Below are 19,574 nucleotides of genomic sequence, written 5' to 3'. Positions count from 1 at the left end.
TGAATTCCCTAGAACTTTCTCTGATTGTGAGGGTATCATTTTATTTGTATTTGGAAAGCATTAAAAAATTGAACAGAAAAGTTTATTCATATGGAAAATATGCTCCTTTATTAGATTTTGAGGATTCTTCAGTATGACAGTGAGCAAATCTATGTGACATTCTTCACTTGTGAAAGAAAAAGGGATGCAAAATGTCACCTTTTTCATAGGATGTGCTTTTTAACTATTTAACATGTACCATTTGTTTTACTTGTTTTTTTTTTTTTAATTTTTATTTATTTATGATAGTCACACAGAGAGAGAGAGAGAGGCAGAGACATAGGCAGAGGGAGAAGCAGGCTCCATGCACCGGGAGCCCGATGTGGGATTCGATCCCGGGTCTCCAGGATCGCGCCCCGGGCCAAAGGCAGGCGCTAAACCGCTGCGCCACCCAGGGATCCCTGTTTTACTTGTTTTGGGAATCAAAGCACAGTCTTCCAAATTCTATAATAAAGGTGACTTATGATGTTCCTTCTAGTCCAATGAGTTTATATAGAGAGGAGTGTTGATTATGTGTAATAACAGAAATTTTATTTTTATCTTCTTATTGTGGTAAAATATATGTAATAAACTATAAATAATGAAAGATAAGTTAAAATGAAATTAATAATAATATAAAATATATGTAATAAAATTTTTGCCACTCTATTTCTACAAAAATTTGATTTAGTATGTTTCTCCCTACAAAACCATGTTTTTCTTCTTTTCCAAAGCTGCTGGACATTACAGAATAAAGATTTGATTTTGATTTTACTTTTTCTGAATCTGATAGAAGTAACTGATTTTATGGGGGTTAAAAATAAACTACTAAAGAGTTTGGCTTGACTTAGCTAAAGGCCAGCTCCAGAATCAATAAGCAAATATATTTCCAGTATGATAAATAACAAAAAATATATATATAATGTTAGTCATAGTCCTAATCTCAAACAGATGTTTATGTAGGTGGAAAAACACAATAAATGCACATGAAAATAATAATAGACGAAAGTAAGTAAGAGCATGCAGGGTGGCAAAGTGCCTAGCAGCTGTGGAAATCAAGGAAGGGAGAGAACAATGAAGTGATATGGGGAAGTTCTAGAGAGGTTGCTCAAAGCCAAGCCTGGCAGTGTCCCTAGTTTTTTTTTTTTTTTTTTAAGATTTTATTTACTTATTCATGAGAGACAGAGACATAAGCAGAGGGAGAAGCAGGCTCCCTGCAGGGAGCCCGATGTGGGACTTGATCCCAGGACCCCAGGATCATGACCTGATCCAAGGGAAGGTGCTCAACCACTGAGCCACCCAGGTGTCCTGTCCCTAGGCTTTAAATAGACTTCAAAGAGCTTGTTAAGTAGGAGGAAGAGCATGGTCACAGGTGTACAGGCAGGAGAATATATATATATATATATATATATATATATATATATATATACACACACACACACACACACACACACACACATATGTGTGTGTGTGTAAATATATATATTAGAAGATCTTGGTTTATTTCCAAATTATGGTTTATTGTTTCCTTCCTGAACCTCAGGAGAACTTTCCCCCATGAGTTAGAGGTGGAGAAAATCCACCTTTCCTATCACTTCTGGTGAATACACCCTATGCAGTAGATAGCATTTTATTCTGTATAATGCATGGTTCAGAGGCATCATGCAGCCTGCAGCCTTTGCTTCCCTTCTTTCCCTGTAAGAATGTGAGCCATTCTTAGTCAGGCACTGAGTTGTTCTTTGGTTTTTATTGCAGAATATCTATTCTGCATGCAAAGTGCTCACATTAGTAGCAACCATAACCATAATAGCATGACATGCTTAAAAAGAAAAGCAGTAGAGCAACAAAACTAAAACAAAACCAAAAAGACATTGGCATGAATGAGTTAATATCAGGGGGATTTGAGTTTGCATGCTCTTGACTGGTTCTGGAAGTGAGTTTTTGTGGAACCATCTATTCTGGGTCATCCAGTCCTCTTTGAAACACTGATTCCCGTTTATGAATGAGCTAGTTTTCTGGGATAATAAAGAAAGTTGGTGGTTTAGCCTATTTATATCTGTAAAAACCTAACTGGACAAATAAAAACAAATTATTTAACCTTATTCTTGTCAGCTCCACAGCCTAATTAAGCTGAAATTATGGGTCTTTGTACACAAATCACTTTTGTTCCTTTAAAAATATATACTAGAGATTGAAGAGATGAAATAATTCTGAACCAGGGACTAATGATCTTACTCATCATTTCTCAAATTGTAATACATTTGATAGTATTATTGGGTCATAGATCTTCATATCTGCACAAGAAGCCACCTGGTTTAGTGAAAATTATTCGAGTACTAGAGACACATCAGCCAGGATTGAAAACTGTTACCTTTTGGTTTTTATGACAAATTACTCAGATGCCTCTGATCCTTCGTTTTCTTGTCTATAATAGGAGGTTAGTAATAGGACCTACTTCATGGGGTTGTAATGAGGATGAAGTTAATTTATATATAAAGTCCAAGTTAGCACTTAGTAACTGACAGCTATTACTAATTATTTTTTCTTAGAGTAATTAAGAAACACCTCCTTAAAAGTCATCCTTTTTGTGCCTTTTATAGCATGAGAAGCTGATGCATGAATTGGAAGAGGAGAGACACTTACGTCTTCAGAGTGAGAAGCGGTTGCAGGAGGTGACACTGGAGTCTGAGCGCAACAGAATTCAGATGCGTGGCCTCCAGCAACAGTTCTCCAGGTATGTTCTGAACTGAACCTCTTGTTCCGGGAGGGGTATCTCTTCCTGCACCAAGAGCCCATGTGGTTGAATTTCCTTTATGAATGCTTTTGTTGAATTGAGGAGCTAATTTACCAACACCTTAGACCTTGTCCTCTGTCCATGCCATCATACGGCATTTGGGCCAATTTGTTGAAACTTGCTATTTGCACCTCACATAGTATAGTCTTGGCTTTATTGGATCCGGTTGTCTTTTTTCCCTTGATGGCTTTCCAAGGGATTTTCCAGTAAGATGTGGTAGCTGTGTGACCTATAGGAATATCCTGTGAAATGCCAGCCAGGAGGATGAAATTTTTCCGGTCATCATAATTCTATTTTAAGGAAGATAGAGAATGTGAATCCAATCATTCAGTAAGCTCTTACTCATACTTAAAGGAAACATTTACCAATAGTTTAAAAAAATCAAAATCAATTCATTTCTTTCCTTTAAAAAGACCTAACTTGAATTTGAAAGGAACATTCTGAAAAGTAGCTTTTAGGTTTAATTCCCACACAGTCAGAATATTTCAGCTTCCAGTTACGGTTACTATGGGGCTAGGTGAAGGTTTAATCTGTTATTTAAAATCTATTCAGTTCCATGGAAAAAACACAAACCTGCGCTCTTCCAGTCCTGGGACCAGATACGGGAACTCTGTGAAGGACAGTTTACTTTCATTTCTGTATTTCACTTCGCCATTTGCAAAATCAGGAAATTCATTTTTTTTTTTCCTTCATGAGATCCCAGGCTGAATCAAGTTTGAGAAGTTGCCCTAAAATTTTCCTGATCAATCTATGTAGGTCTTGTCTTTAGTTTACCATTAGGATTTGGATATGATCAGTGATGGCTTCCTCATTATGAAGCTTTTCTAATGATAGCTTAAGTTTTGGATGTGTCACAGGGAGAAACCGAAGTTGAGCCTCCAGTGATTTATCTCATTGTGACTAATACCATAATGCTGTGACTTTGGTTTAGAAGCTTCTTGGAGATACAGGTTGGAAAGGATGGATGACCCCTCTGCATTCAGAGTCATAATTTAATGCCCTTTTCCGCTCTCTGAGCCCATGATAATACACAGGTGCTAAAGAAGTGTACCAATCAATACTTAAACAAATGCATGTCCCACCCCTCTCAGGCTATTACTTATACAAACTTGTGTTTAATTTTTCATTTGTTTGATGGCAACTCTCACTTTTTGTCTCCCAACTGGAAATAATAGATATCCCCCCTCCAACTTTTGAAGCAGCTCTAAAATAAGCACTGCTTTGTAATGTTTGCCATTTTAGTGATACAGGAAAGGAGGAGGTAGACGGCCCTACCTCGCACTATCTAATTGAGATGTCTCTGTATTCAAGCTATTGATTTACAGGGCGTGAGACACATGGCACAGTAAATTATTTTTATATGATGCCAGGTCATCTGCTATAAATCAGATGATACCCATATGGGTCTGAGTTGCACAAGAGCCAGGGCTACATCCTAGCCTGAAAGAGAAGATAATTATATGTAGAACAAATAGTGGTTGGTTTTTACATACTGCATTTCCTCCTGCTGTAATCAGTTTCTCTATGTAAATCTTCATTGGAACTAAGGAGTTCGAGTCCAGTTATAGCCAGACAACTAATGTAAATCAGCAAAGGAGTAAGGAAAAGCATATATCACAGATAATTACACAAAGGGAAAGAAGGAAATAAACCGTAAGAGACTCTTAATGATACAGAACAAACTGAGGGTTAAGGGAAGGAGGTGGGGGGGGGTAGGCTAGATGGCTGATGGGGATTAAGGAGAGCACTTTTTTGTGATGAGCACTGGGTGTTGTATGTAAGTGATGAATCACTGAATTCTACTCCAGAGGCGAATATTACACTGTATGTTAACTAAGTAAAATTTAAAGAAAAAAGAAAACAAATGAGCAAAGGGGAAAAAAAGGACAAACCAAGAAACAGACCCTTAACTATAGAGAACAAACTGATGGTTACCAGAGGGAAGGTGGGTGAGGGGGTGGGTGAAATAGATGATGGGGATTAAGAAGTACACTTGTGATGAGCACAGGGTCATGTATGGAAGTGTAGGAATCACTGTATTGTCCACCTGAAACTCATATTGCACTATATGATAACTAATTGGAATTTAAATAAAAACTTTTTTAAAAAGATAATTACCCAATAATTTAAGTAGGCCCACTACACCATGTTTGATGGCCTTTTACATTTTAAACTTTGGTTTGTACGATGCTTCTGGTAATGTTTATTTAAACAATCCTGTTACTATAATTTAAGTCTTTGTAAAATTCTCCATATTATAGGACATGTATATAGCATATTACCCTTGGACATGGTCCACATCTAATTGCTCACATAAATAATTTCCATAATCCAAATAATTGTGTTGAATTTAAAACCTTTATATTCATAATTTTTTTCCTTTTCTACGAGTCGAGTTCATTTTGTATATGACTCTTTGAGATGTAAACTTCCTTTGAGTATTGCTTATAGGATGAGTTTAATTTTGAAAATTAGTGCCAGAATCCCATCTTTTCAAAGGATGTGAAGTTGCTTACAATAAAAAGTAACTTCACAATAGGACTAATAACATAAAAATAGGAAATAAGAGCCCCCAAAAGGGTGGTATGACAAGTAATAGTACTTACATGGCTTGCCATGTTTTCTGAGAGTGAGCATTTGATTTAGCTCTAAGATTTCTGGCAGACTAGATCATATGTAATTGTTATTTCCTAGACAAAGGCTACTACTCCTCAGGGAGAGAAACATTGTCTCTGGTAACAGACCCATGTTAGAACACATCCATTGGCCCCTTCAGAGATAGCATTGGAGGATATAACAGACAATTGTCCAAAATGGTGCAGATTAGGAAAAATTCATAGAAGTATTGCTACTTCTGCAATGTCACTCGTGTCTACAAAGTTAAGGGATTTCTGAATGTCACAGTACATGAAATAAGAATGGTGGTTTCATGTCTAAATGATAATGAGTAAATAGAACTCTAGTACTCATGGTTGTCAAGTCAGGCACCCTACAGCAAGTTCACGGGAATCTCTGGATAGACACGTGCTGCATCTTTCTGATACTTGTTTTATTAACCTGGAGTGAAGAGGCATGAGATGCTGAGGCAGAGCTGCCCAGAAGTATTTGCCCAGTATAGTTGATGGTGTTTTTGCCACAGGGGCATCTAACTGGTAGTGAAGGAGATTCTGGAGTCTGAGATTCAGGGTTGAGGTGAGGCATTGGAGGGGAAAGTAGATAACGAAGTTAGAAGCAAGGACAATTAGATGTACATGCAAAGTAGAGTTCAGGTGTCAGAATCAATGCTGCATGGCTTAGTCCAAAGCTTGATTTTATGCAGTTACAGTGAGGTGATACGCCTGGTGGCTTAAAGGCACCAGCCAAACCTGAACATTGTGATTATCTGTGGTAATGAGTAATGGGATCACTTAGGTGATAAAAATCTATAAAAACGTTTGAAAGAGTAGTTCTCTTTTATGTCACTACCAAACCTTCATTTATAATCCCCTCTTCCCTCTTGACCTCTGATTAGGGTGTAATGATCAGCAGCGGTCCAAAATTTGGGCAATAAAAGAAAAAAGAGAGATAAAGATGTGACCAGAGATTACATAATCAGCTCTAAGCTCATAAATCAGAAATTACCTGCACTGAGAGTAATTCAGGCAGCCATAACAAGCTTGAATCAGACCATTTACAACCTTTCATATAAATATATAGAGAAGAAAAGATACTTCCAAATGAAATCTTCCCCATACATGAAGGAACATTTCAATAGGCTAGTACTGAGTGGCAGGTAATGGTATCATTAGGGCTTCTTTGTCTTGATATTTGGTGATACAAATTGAAGATGCTTTCCAGATGTCATAGTGATTGTTTAACCTGTCATCTGAGTGGTATACGTAGCTGGGCATATTTTATGTGGGATTAACTTTGTGTTGCACGCTTCTGTAATTCTGTAACTGTTCATTTGAACTGTGCATGTCAGCCAGCCAAGGTTAATGATGTGAGTGTGGCTCACATCATACCTGCCCGTCTATGTAAAGATTAGTGTTGGAACCCCCAGTGTCATTACCTTGAGTGAATGAGGTGTTTGTGCATCAGTTAGATTCACCTAGACAAGCACATCAGGAACATGATTTCCAACCGGGGGAGCTCTGTTGACGTAGAATAACAATGATTAGGAAGGACCAGATTGTGAAGAAATAAGCAATACAGACTACTGATTTAATGCAAACCACGCAGGATTTGCACCTGTATTTGAGTTGATTCCTTTTGAAACAATCCAGTCAATGTGTAGGTTATTGCTGAAAGCTGCTGCTCTTATTTTTTTTTTTTAATTTATTTATGATAGTCACACACAGAGAGAGAGAAGCAGAGACATAGGCAGAGGGAGAAGCAGGCTCCATGCACCGGGAGCCCGACGTGGGACTCGATCCCGGGTCTCCAGGATCACGCCCCGGGCCAAAGGCAGGCGCTAAACCGCTGCGCCACCCAGGGATCCCTCTGCTGCTCTTATTAATCAAACATTTTATTGTGTGTACTGGAAGATAGAATACAGTATGTGTCCTCAAAACATGGAGACTCTAGAAAGAGAAGACTAATGTACATATATGAAAAAAAACTATATTTATAGCTTAGCTGTAAGTAAAGCGACATTTTGTTCAAATTCAGGACAGACTTCATATTTTTAATGGTATGTTGTCATGCAAAGGCATGAATTAAGCCAGATGAAATTAGCACAAATTAGCTATATGCTACTAGCAATACACGTTTATCAGATGACAGCTTTGTGCTACAGTATGTTTGAAGCTTTAAATTAGAATCAACCTAAAAAAAAAAAAAAAAAAATTAGAATCAACCTGCATCAGGATGTGTGGGTGGCTCCATGGTTGAGCATCTGCCTTTGGCTCATGGTATGATCCTGGGGTCCCAGGATCGAGTTTTGCATCAAGCTCCCCGTGGGGAGCCTGCTTCTCGCTCTGCCCCTCTCTGTGTGTCTTTCATGAATAAATAAATAAAATCTAATAAAAAAGAATAAAAGTAAATCAGAATCAACCTGGTAGTCTCACCACCAGGAAGATGTATTTTATAAACGATACTGATAGTGAACCATATCACACCCAAAGCATCATCAGGAATCAATTAGTGTTTCTCTGCAGCCTTGAAATGTTCCCTGTTTGTGTGTTTGTACACATGTGCATGCACATATGTTTGTGTGTGTATTTATACCATGCGGTGTTAATTTAAGTAGAGGGAACGATTAAGCTTTGTCACCCATAATAGACAAGAATAGTTAAAAATCACCCAAATGAAGACTAGGCTTTTCCCCCTCTACCTCCAGAATTTCTCTGCACCCATTTTGACCTTCTCTCCCTACACAGTTATCTGCTGCCTCGGAGCTATTTCTTTGCTTACTGTAACGGGGATTTCTCCTATCTCAGTTGATTGCTAAGCTTAAGTGCATTCGGCTGCATTCTGAACTTCAAGGAGACGTAAATGGAGATGGTTTTACTGCTTAACTCGTTCACTGGTTGCTGTTCACATTATCAGCTCTCAGAGACTTTATGGAAGCCTAGAGTTCATTTTCTGCTGCCCATTTGGAAGCTGTAGGCACCTGGCATATAAGTGTGTGTTGAAGAGGATAATATGCCCTTAAATGTTCTACCCACGTATTCCCTTCTGCCTCTGTGTCTGTCAGGTACATTAAAAGAACATTTTCTCTACATCTTTAGAAGGAATAAAACATAACTAGATGAGAAAAGCTGTCGATTGACCTTTGGACAATCAACAGCACAGAGCTCTTGTGCTCCTCTTCTACATTTGTTCCTATCTCAGACCTTCGTCAACTTTAACCTATCACAGGGGCTGGCTCTCCTGAGTGCCTTGTTCCTCCTGATGAATATAGAGGATAATTTTCTATTGATTTGGAGTTGCTATTTCCACACTATCACCAATAATTTTAGCTGAGACTTTTTGTAAAAATGGAGGCCTCTCATCTCCTTTGAGAAAATCTACTAGAAGTTTAAAATGGAAAAGCAACGTTGCTTAAATGATACATTTTCTTCAAATCACACAGATGGAAAAAAAAAGGTTTTAAATAGCATCTTTTAAAATGCCTGGTTCACATAATATGGATCATGTTTTGATGTCAGAAGTTTATATCTTAGTGATGTAGTGTATAAGCTCTTGCTTGAGCAAAGCAGAGGGAAGCTAAAACCAACTATAAGAGGAGAGAGAGAGAGGGAAAAAAAAGCCATTTTCAGCTCCCTAAGCAACTGCTAACTTAACTGCTAAACATTCCTTAATTCCTTTGTATTTCTGTTTCTGCATAAGACATGATGACATTGTCAAAATTTCCATAAATTCTTAACAAAGTTATATGTTTTTGAATAGAAAAACATAGAAGTTATATTGCCACTATTTGTCCCTGGTAGAAAAAACAGTTTTAACACAGAGTATAGTTCCAAATTTATTTCAAAGAGCACCATCCTATTAAATGGAGCTTCTTAGGACCTGATTCTAGCTCCAGTTCTAACTAGAAGTTGGATTGCTTATGGTTTTATAGTTCTTATGGTTTTTAAAAGGCAGTGTATTTCAACTGAAGCGCATTACTTAAGTGAAACTATAATTATATTGTTGTAGCCATGCCTTCTTGAAGTTCTAACAACAGGCTTTTGTGTTAGGGACTTGGAGGGAACTATCTTGCTCTCCACACTTCACCGTGATCACGGTGAAGCTCTGTGAGGTTGGGCTCTTGCCATGTCTATTTTGGTTACTTGACTCTGGAAAAGTTGAGATTAGAAAACTGCCAAGCCCAGATGAGGTATTTCTGTAGAGGACAGCTAAAATTGAATACCAAGGAACTTGACTGGCAAAAGGAAGCTACGATCCTCTGCAGTGGACATAATCATTATTACTCTTGGCTCTGATGTTGTCTGCTTTAGGATTTATTTGAACTGGTTTGGGAAAAAGCCTGAACAGAGAGAGCTTTATGACATCCAAAATTGTTTTCAGTTTTAAACAGTCTCTCTGAAGAAATAGCCATCAGTAAAACAACAACAGAAAAAACCAACAAAACAAAAACAGTGATTTAGTTTCTCTTCTAAATATTTTTTTAAATTACCCATTATACTCTTACTGTGTTCCTATCCCCACCCCAATACTTTATTTTTCTTTAAAAAAAAATTACATACAGTATATAGAATCCATTTTATTTTAAAATTGGAAACTAAATTCATTCTTACTCTCAATAATAAACACTCTTTTGGTCAGATCTGCAGAAAATCCATTTTTTTAAGTGTACAGTTTAATCAGTTTTGACAAGCATATACCATCATGTAACCAAATCAAAATATAGGATATTTTCCTGTGCCTGGAAAGTTCCCTTATTTCCTTTTGTTCTCCGTTAAGACTCCATATCCTAAGCCCCTGGCAATGGCTGATTTGATTTTTCTCCCTGTAGTTTTCCTTTTTCCAGAAAATCATATAATTGAAATTAGAAAGTAGTTCACTTTCTGTGTCTGGTTTCTTTCACTCAATGTGTCTTTTGACATACATCTTTGCTGTTACATGTGGCAATAGTTCATTCCCTTTTATTGGTCAGTAATATCCCATTGTGTAAAAGCATCTATTTGTTTATCCATTCAGCTATTTGTGGGTTTCTTCCAGTTAGGGGTGAGTATAAAGTTGCTATAAACTTGGAACTTTCATGCTCTAGTTTCAGTGTTTTCATTTCTCTTGGGCAGATAACGAGGAATGAGATTAGAGAGTTTTGTAGAAAGTGTACATTCAACTTTATAAGAAACTGCCAAACTTTTTCTACTTTGAAATTTGCTGTGCAATTTGGCATTCTCACTATCGATGTATAGGAGTTACTCCATGTTAGCAAATGCTTCTTGAAAAACAAAACATAGATATAGAAAACCACACACAAAAATAACTAGCTTAATGAATTACTCTTTTTTCCCCAAATTAATTAATTAATTTATGAGAGAGCACGTGAAAGAGAGAAATCATAAGCAGGGCAGTAGAGGGGGTAGAGGGAGAAGCAGACTCCTCATTGAGCAGGGAGCCCCATGTGGGACATGATCCCAGGACCCTGAGATCATGATCTGAACTGAAGGCAGACACTTAACCTACTGAGCCACCCAGGCACCCTTAATGAATTATTTTTCTAAGGGAATGAACACTCTTGTAACCAATATCAAGTCAAGAAAGAATTCCGCAAGGCACCCAGAATGACCCTGGGGGTCTCTTCCCAATCTCAACCTTCACTTCCCCCAATAATATCCTGCCTTTATAGCAATAACCTCTGTGTTTTTAATAATGTTACCACTTATTGTGCATCTCCAGACACTGAAGTTTAGCCTTGGCTATTTGTTATAAAACTGATTATATATTTTAGTTTTTTTTTTTTTTTTGACAAATAGATTACCTTCTATCACTTGCTTTTCTTTCAAATATCTATTGAAGAACCTAGAGCATTTGGACTACAGTTTCTCAGTTTAAAATTTTTGTTTGCTATTCTTGGGACAGTTTAATATGTTTTTCTGTTCTCCACATTTTCTGCAAATTAGCATCTGTTTCCAAACATTGTTCTTAACAATAATCTAAATAAAGAGATCAAGGTTATTGTTGCCTAAAGGGTGGAGAACTTTTCTGACACCCCCATACATTTCTTGCATGACAAACAGTAATGTTTGCCATAGTATATATCCAATAAGTATTTGCTGCTTGAAGAATGAATGAATGAGTGAATGAATGAATGAATGAATATCTTCACTGGAACAGAAAGGTGCAGCCAGCGTTGTACTATGAAAGACTTAGGTTAAACATGGAAGAATTTTAAAGATAGTGTGTTTATGATAGAAATTTGCTTCCAAGAGAGGTTGTAGAATGGCCGTTCCTGTGAATCTTTTAAAATTTTGATAATAGTCATCATTCTTAGAGTTAAAAACCATGATGGCCTGGGAGGATGAACACCCAATTTCCCATTCCTGGGCTTCTATGATAGAGTACTCACCTATAAAATATGAGTTGCCTTTTTCAGAATATTCTTTGCAGAATTCCTGACTGCAGGGCACTAAATGGAATTTGGTGCATTAAAAGTTTACTTCCCATAGGGTAAAGTTTACTTTCAGAGAGTGTTTTATGACCCTGAGATAACATTTCTTTGAATGCTTCTATGGTAGCATATGGGACAAATGCAATGCAGAAGTCTGAGGAGTGAGGATAATTTTCTGATTACCTTTTTGGTCCATAGGCAGTGCCTGTAATGAATGGTATCCCCACAGAGTGTGTTCTCTGAATGCTAGTCGTAAATATTTGGACCTGTTCTTTAGGATCCTTTGTGTAATTGTGAAAAAGTATTCAGTTAAGATGATTCTTATTTATAAATGTCTACATCTGCTGTTAACGAACAGCCTTGAGCTTTTAGGAATGTTCCCAAGAATAAAGCAGGGAATTAGCTGTGCCCAAGCTATGGGCTCCTGACAAAAGAAATGTGTTGTGATTTTCATTAAATTGTATTTTAGAATTCTTTGCACATTTCTGCTGACCAAAGGTTTTCACCTGTCATTTGGAGTTAGCTGCAATTGACAGGATATGTTTTCACGGAACTCAAAGATGAGTTTCTTTTGCCATGTTTAGTCTCTATAACATTTCAAGTTGTTATATTTCATAATAAGCATTTTTATTATTATTAACATCATGGTCACAGAAATGATGTTTTATACTTCATTTATTTATTTTTAAAAGATTTTATTTATTTATTCAGAGAGAGAGACAGAGACAGAGACACAGACACTGAGAGAAGCAGGCTCTGTGCAGGGAGCCCGATGTGGGACTCAATCTCAGGTCTCCAGTATCACGCTCTGGGCCAAAGGCAGGTGCTAAACCACTGAGCCACCCAGGGTTCCCTACTTATTTTATTTTATGATGTTTCCCAAACTGTTCCTTACATTATGTCATTCAGTTTTCACTCTAACCTTTGGCATGGCAAACGAAGTATATTGTGATATCATAATTTTAATAAATATCACTATTGAACCTTACAAAAAAACAAAGCCACTTGTTCATGGTCACATGGACTGGTGGATCCCAATCTGGACCCCAGGACTTCTGGTGTCTGGTCAAATCCTGTCTGTTCTCTCATGAATTCGTTTTGTAGTTTATGATCAGTGATAAAAAGTGAAAATTCAAATGATATTAGAAGCAATTGTATTTGATCAGATTTCAGCCTTGATCATAAGTTTAGACATTCTGACATCGACAGTGTTTCTTAAAACTGATCATCACTTGGCTGAGATTGCACTCAAGAAATTTGGGCCAAAGTGATAAGTGAAATTATATTACATTTAAAGGAGAAATTGGTGGCCTCTCTTTTCCCATTTCAGAATTCAAAAGGAAGTTTCAGTAGTTGTCTCTCTTTAGTGCCATGCCCTTTTATGGTCTCTACTTTCTTAGTATATTTTTGCGCTGTATTATCAAACCAGCTGGACTCGTGATTAAATTGGTACTTCCAGACATCTAGACTACTACAGAAATACAATTATATTTATTACTTGAACTGTGTAGTCATTGAATTTAGCTGAGATGACCCAGATTTTCCCTTTGCTATGGACTTGGACAGTATGTATTTAGCTAATAAAACCCAGTTCCAGATTCACATTCTTGCTGATGTTTTTAAAAACATTCCACTTTCCTCCCTTAATTATTATTCAGACTATAAATACATAGTATATGTTTTTCTTGCTGGTGGTTTTGGACCTCAATATGATATATTCCCCCAGTAGACATTAAACTTTTTAGTGCTCTTGCCTGATATATAGTAGGTACTCAGTAAATGTTGAAATAATAAATATTTCCGAGTGGCCATGTTGCTGCCCCAAGGTACCACTTATTGAAACTCTGCTGTGGATAACTTTTGGCTATTCTTATATATCCTATTTACCTAAATAATTCTCAGATTCCTAAATCGTTTTATTTTTATTCAGTTTTAAAATTTTCCACTCAGATAGCATTGTTGCATAATGAGTAAGTTTTTAGGAACCACTAAGACCAAAGTATGACAATTTTTTAAAAATGGCAAAATTAGTTTGACAGTAAGGTGGAGGGACACAAAATAAGTAAGTCATTCCTCCTGTCCCTAAGGTGATTATGGTAAAGAAAGAGTTGCACTTGGGGGAAAAAAAAAAAAAAAAAAACTGTTAGAAGAAATCAAATCTTTGCTGCAAGAAAGGGAGAAAAAAAAAATGACCTAAGAAAAACTGCGAGCCAGAAAGGGATTTATTTGAGATGACTACTGAAGCATGTGTAGGTGAGGAGGATTTAATACAGAACTGAAGGAAGGGCATTTTAGGTTAAGAGAATAGAGCACAAAGATCGGTCTAAAGGTATGAGTATTCGTGATGGGTTTCAGAAGCTGCTAACAGTCACGTTAAGGCCCTTATCTGCACCAGCTGTTTGAATTTAGGCCTTCATCATCCCCTTGCATCTTGGGTAGTGAGAGAATGGCAGGCCTACCTTTGCAAGTTGATCTTCTGAATATCTCAATCACACAAGTCAATCTTACTTTGAACCTTTTTCCTGAAGCCCAGCGGTCACCTTTGATGTCAGAAAACACTCCAAGAATTGATTTCTATTCCCTCAGCAATTCACATTATTGTCAAGAGAGTCCCCGGTGAAGTAGTAATATATTTAGTATACTTCCAATATGCACGACACACATAACGCTTACAAGTCTATTGCCTTTTCAGAAACAATCACCAAAGCACACACTATGTTATCAGGAAATACCCTACAGGTCTTTGTAATAGATTTGAGTGGCTTCAAGATTCTGAAGACCCAGACTTTCTAAGCAGCGTCTCTTGAGTAAAGAATTGAGTAGTAGAGTAGTAAGGCTGTAGTTACCGCCTCAATGCATGTAAAGCCCAGTTCAGGAAAGGCCAGGACCTTGGGGGTTGCAATGACAGTGAGAACATCCATCATTTAATAAAATCTGGGGAGGAGAAGGATAAAGTCTAAATGCACAAGGAGAGAACTGTTAGATGTGAAATGCAACAAAGCTGCCCACTTGAAATATCTATGAGGACCCTTTAAACATAAGATATATGAGATACATATGCTGAACTCATTTATTCTTTTGTTAACATTTAAAGAGAACTTACCGGGGGCATCTGGGTGGCTCAGTGGTTGAGCATCTGCCTTTGGCTCAGGTCATGATCCTGGGGTCCCGGGATCCAGTCCCACATCAAGCTCCCTCTTGGGAGGCTGCTTCTCCCTCTCCCTATGTCTCTGCCTCTCTCTCTGTGGGTCTCTCATAAGTAAATAAATAAAATCTTTAAAATAAATAAATAAAAAGAACTTACCAGGTATTAGGTACTATTCTTGGTACTGGGGATATAGCAGTGAAACAAAATGGAAAAATGTCCCTTTCTCACGGAGAAAGTATAATACTACATGGAATTTAATTCTTAAAGCCACCCTCCATGGAAGATGATTCTATGATCTCTCTTTTACAGATGACAAAATTGAGGCCTATGTGGGTTAAATAATTTGCCCATTGCCATACAGCTTGAATATATAATAGCTGTGATTTGAACTTCGGTAGCCTGGCTGTTAGCCATTAATCTGTTTGTTATCCACAAAAGAGAAAATGAGCTAATGTTTACTGGGTATTGACCTTGTACCCTTGGGGGTTTTTGGGGTGCTTAAAACATATAATCTTTTTTTTTTTAATTTTTATTTATTTATGATAGTCACAGAGAGAGAGAGAGAGAGGCAGAGACATAGGCAGAAGGAGAAGCAGGCTCCATGCACCGGGAGCCCGACGTGGGATTCGATCCCGGGTCTCCAGGATCGCGCCCTGGGCCAAAGGCAGGCGCCAAACCGCTGCGCCACCCAGGGATCCCTAAAACATATAATCTCATCGCTTACAATTCCATGAGGAAGCATTAGCATCCATATTTTATAGATAAGAGAAATAAAGCCCAATGAAGTTAAATGATTTGCGAAAGGTCACACAGCCACTGAACAGCTGAACCAGGATTCAATTCAGTTTTGTTTGTCCCTTGACATATATTCTCTTCCTATTGTATACTACAAAAATTAATAAATGTTAGAATTCTCAGAGTCAGTATTGACTTCAGTCTTTGTGTTTGTAGAAAGTAAGTAAATACAGTCAGTGTTTTGAATATGTACTACTTTCTGAAATTTTTTTCCAATGTCGTTGAAAATCTTTTGTCTGTTTATTTATTGCTTGGGATATGTTCTAAATGACTAACAAGCTTCTCTGTCATTTAGTATAAGACACAAAATGTTGTTTTAGGCATAATGTTTTCAAGTCCACTCACTGAAACTTATAAAACTTTATAATAATTAAATTCATATATCAGTGTGTCCTTTCCCAGAATTGCTTGATTTAATTGCTTGAACCTTTAACAATTTGAAAAACTGATCTTTAGTTAAATTTGATATGAATGGTGGATGAAAATAGGATGATTTATGGAGTTCACCATCCTTTCCACTGTATCACTTCTCCAAAATACTCATCTAGATTTCCTCTTCATTTTCCATATTCAATCCATATTTTTCTATTTTCATATAAATGTAATTATCAAGTTAGAAGGAAGAGAAAAATGTATGAGGTAGAGAAAAGTAGGTGTTCGTTATGCTATAATTTATCCAAGAAGGAAGTGAGTGGGATTTGTGTACATGTGTGGATATGCATGTGTAAAATACATGGAAAGAGATGTATTTAGAAGGACGAAGTAAAACATTAAAAATAGGGATCCCTGGGTGGTGCAGCGGTTTGGCGCCTGCCTTTGGCCCAGGGCATGATCCTGGAGACCCGGGATCGAATCCCATATCAGGCTCCCGATGCATGGAGCCTGCTTCTCCCTCTGCCTGTGTCTCTGCCTCTCTCTCTCTCTCTGTGACTATCATAAGTAAATAAATAAAAATTTAAAAAAAAAATAGTTAGCTACAGATAGAACAGAAAATGGAACAAGAATAGAAGCTAGATTACTCTGAATAAACTTTAAGAATTTTACTTTAGAAATATATGAATATTTAATATAATTATAATAGAACATCTAATTTAAAATTTCCTAAAAAATGAAAGCACAACAAAACAAATACATCTAACTGCAAATTTAGTTGGCCACAAAACCACACACACATATACAAAATCATTCTAAGTGACTTCCAGACATAGAAGTTTATATTATCATAATAACATGTATTAATGACACACAAACACAACCAAAAACAAAAAAACACAGTATGTTGTACACCTAAAACTAATACGATGTTATTTGTCAAATAAAAATAAAAATGGAAAAAAATAAATTCAGTTATATGGAAAAAAAAGAAAAAATTATTTTTCATAACCATATTTTGTATATAGTGTTGATGTTGTTATCCCGAGACAATTGTTAAAAGGACCCATGATCCAATTTGAAAAGGCTTCCATCAGTCAAAATTGTCTCCATTTGTGCATCAATAATGACTGCAGTGTATTGAAATGGATCAGGTATGTTGAAATGCTTTCACAATCATGATATAAAACAACCCCAACACAACTTTTGGAGGATTCTAAGGAACCAACTCATTATTTTCAAAATTGATAAATAACAGAAAAGGATTAAGCATTTATGCTGTCTCTCTTCTAAGAACTGTAACTAAATCAGTTTTGAGTTGGGGGGGCAAGGGGAAGTTTCTTTAAATAGGATATTTCAGCTAATAAAAAAATAATGATATGATTAGAATTTATTTTGCAACTCTGCATGAAATAATGGATCTAGGCAGCAATCATCATTGGCTGCTAACATCTCAGATAGTTTCTATTATGTGTCTGATAGAGATACCCAACACAATCTATGAAAACATCTGCCAAAAATTGACCTTGATTCTAATCAACCTGTAAATCTAATAACCAGTTTTGGAAGACATCATGAGAATAGGTTGGGCAAAATCCAAACTATGGGAAATTTTGCAGGAAAAACAACCTTTTTTTTTTTTTTTTTTTCTGTCAACAAACTGCAAAAAAAAAAAAAGATGTGAGGAAAGCATAGATTAAGAGACATCACAGGGATTTTATTTGGATCATGATTTAAAGAAATAGTAAAAAGAAAACAAAGGAAATACTGGGAAATCTGAGATTGGTTGAAAGATTTGTATACTTTCTGAACATTTGATATAGTTTATGTTTTTAGGTGTAGAGATATATGGGTGCATTTTTAAAAGAATACTTCACATTTTAAATATAAAAACTGAAGTAACATAAGCATGTGCTTTGCTTTCAATAATTGTGAGGGAGGATCAGGAGAAAAGATGAAGCCTCATTGACCTTGGTTTAGTTATAATTAACCAGTATACTGGGCATATGAAAGTCTCCTATACTCTAACTTCTACTTTTGTAAAAGTTTTTAATTTTTCATTAAAAACAAAAGAAGGGTGCTGGGTGGCTCAGTTAATTGTTCAACTCTTCATTTCAGTCCAGGTCATGATCTTGGGGTTGTGAGATTGAGCCTTGCATTGAGCTCCTTGCTCAACACAGAGTCTGCTTGTCCCTCCCCTTCTGCTCCTCTGCCTACTGCTCTCTCTCTCTCTCTCTCTCTCTCAAATAAATAAATAAATAATAAATAATAATAGAATCTTTATAAAAAGAATCTCAAAAACATATTATTTCTTATTGTGGATTATTAGCTGTAATCTTAGTTTTGCTAAAGAAATTAACAGAACTTAATCCAATTATTCTCTCAGTAACATTCCTGTAATTTTTAAAGCTAATTTCAATAGACCTTTCACAAAAATAGGACCTAGGACAAGTGTACAAGTGGTGGCCACATTCCATATGTCCAAATATGCAAAAGTTTTATTTTATTTTATTTTTTTATGCGAAAGTTTTAAAGCAAGCTAGCAAACTGCCAAATGAAATATTTTCTACTTCCTTACTTGATGAATATACCTTTATCAGGTCCTGGAAGATCAAATTTTGAAATTCTCTGATACTTTGATGTTTTGTCCTGACTCATGGTGGTACCAGACAGCCAGTTTCTAATTCCCAGCCTGTAGCCTAATCCTTTGGTCATTTCTCTTTCTCTCCCCACCCCAAGCACCCATCTTCCCATTCTTCCCATACCACCAGGGGATTTAGTGCACCCTGTGTACACTCCAGCTTTTAGCTTTCTTCCCTGTCCTCACTCCTTGCCTGCTGCCATTTCTTGGGATGCAGGTGCACACAGAGGCCTCTAATGGTCCTGAAAGCAGCTCAGGGACATTCAGAAGGAAATTCCCTGGTTCATTAGTACCCAGAGCATGATGAAACAGAGGGGAGACACAGACTTTGTATGAGCATATCCTCTTGACTCTAAGGAATCCTAACCTGGTAGAAAACAGGGGCTACAGCAGCATCAGAGTGGAGCTTTCTAGAACTCAAGGCCCAGAGTTTTACATCTCATGTCTAGGATAGGACTCTATTATGTTAAATTCTACAACTCCAGGGGATGGGGTGACTGGGTGATGGGTACTGAGGGGGGCACTTGATGGGATGAGCACTGGGTATTATATGTTGGCAAATTGAACTCCAATAAAAAATATACAAAAAAGATTCTATGGCAGAAAAATATTTTAAAAATTCTACAACTCCTACTACAAGACCTTCAGTTTTGCTCACATGGTTGGATATATTTTATTGCTTTTTACATTTGGCTTTGCAAATATTGACAGCAGCTTAGGTGAAATACAAACTGAACCTTAGTCATCCTATAAAAATTATGTT

At 36.8% G+C, this 19,574-nt stretch overlaps 1 protein-coding gene across 9 annotated transcripts in view; it reads left to right on the top strand.

The window, feature by feature from the left end:
* The window catches only part of NCKAP5 (NCK associated protein 5), a 960,379-nt gene that overhangs the window by 518,270 nt on the left and 422,535 nt on the right, over positions 1–19,574 (top strand). For all 9 annotated transcript variants that reach the window (XM_049097384.1, XM_049097386.1, XM_049097387.1 and 6 more), the window contains one exon: positions 2,619–2,752. In XM_049097384.1, the coding sequence (XP_048953341.1) occupies positions 2,619–2,752 (134 nt within the window). The remainder of the gene's footprint in view (positions 1–2,618; positions 2,753–19,574) is intronic.

The sequence above is a fragment of the Canis lupus genome, chromosome 19 (genome assembly GCF_003254725.2).
Source record: "Canis lupus dingo isolate Sandy chromosome 19, ASM325472v2, whole genome shotgun sequence".
Lineage (NCBI taxonomy): Eukaryota > Metazoa > Chordata > Mammalia > Carnivora > Canidae > Canis > Canis lupus.
The sequence above is the reverse complement of the archived record's forward strand: the minus strand, read 5'-3'. Positions and strand labels throughout refer to the sequence as shown.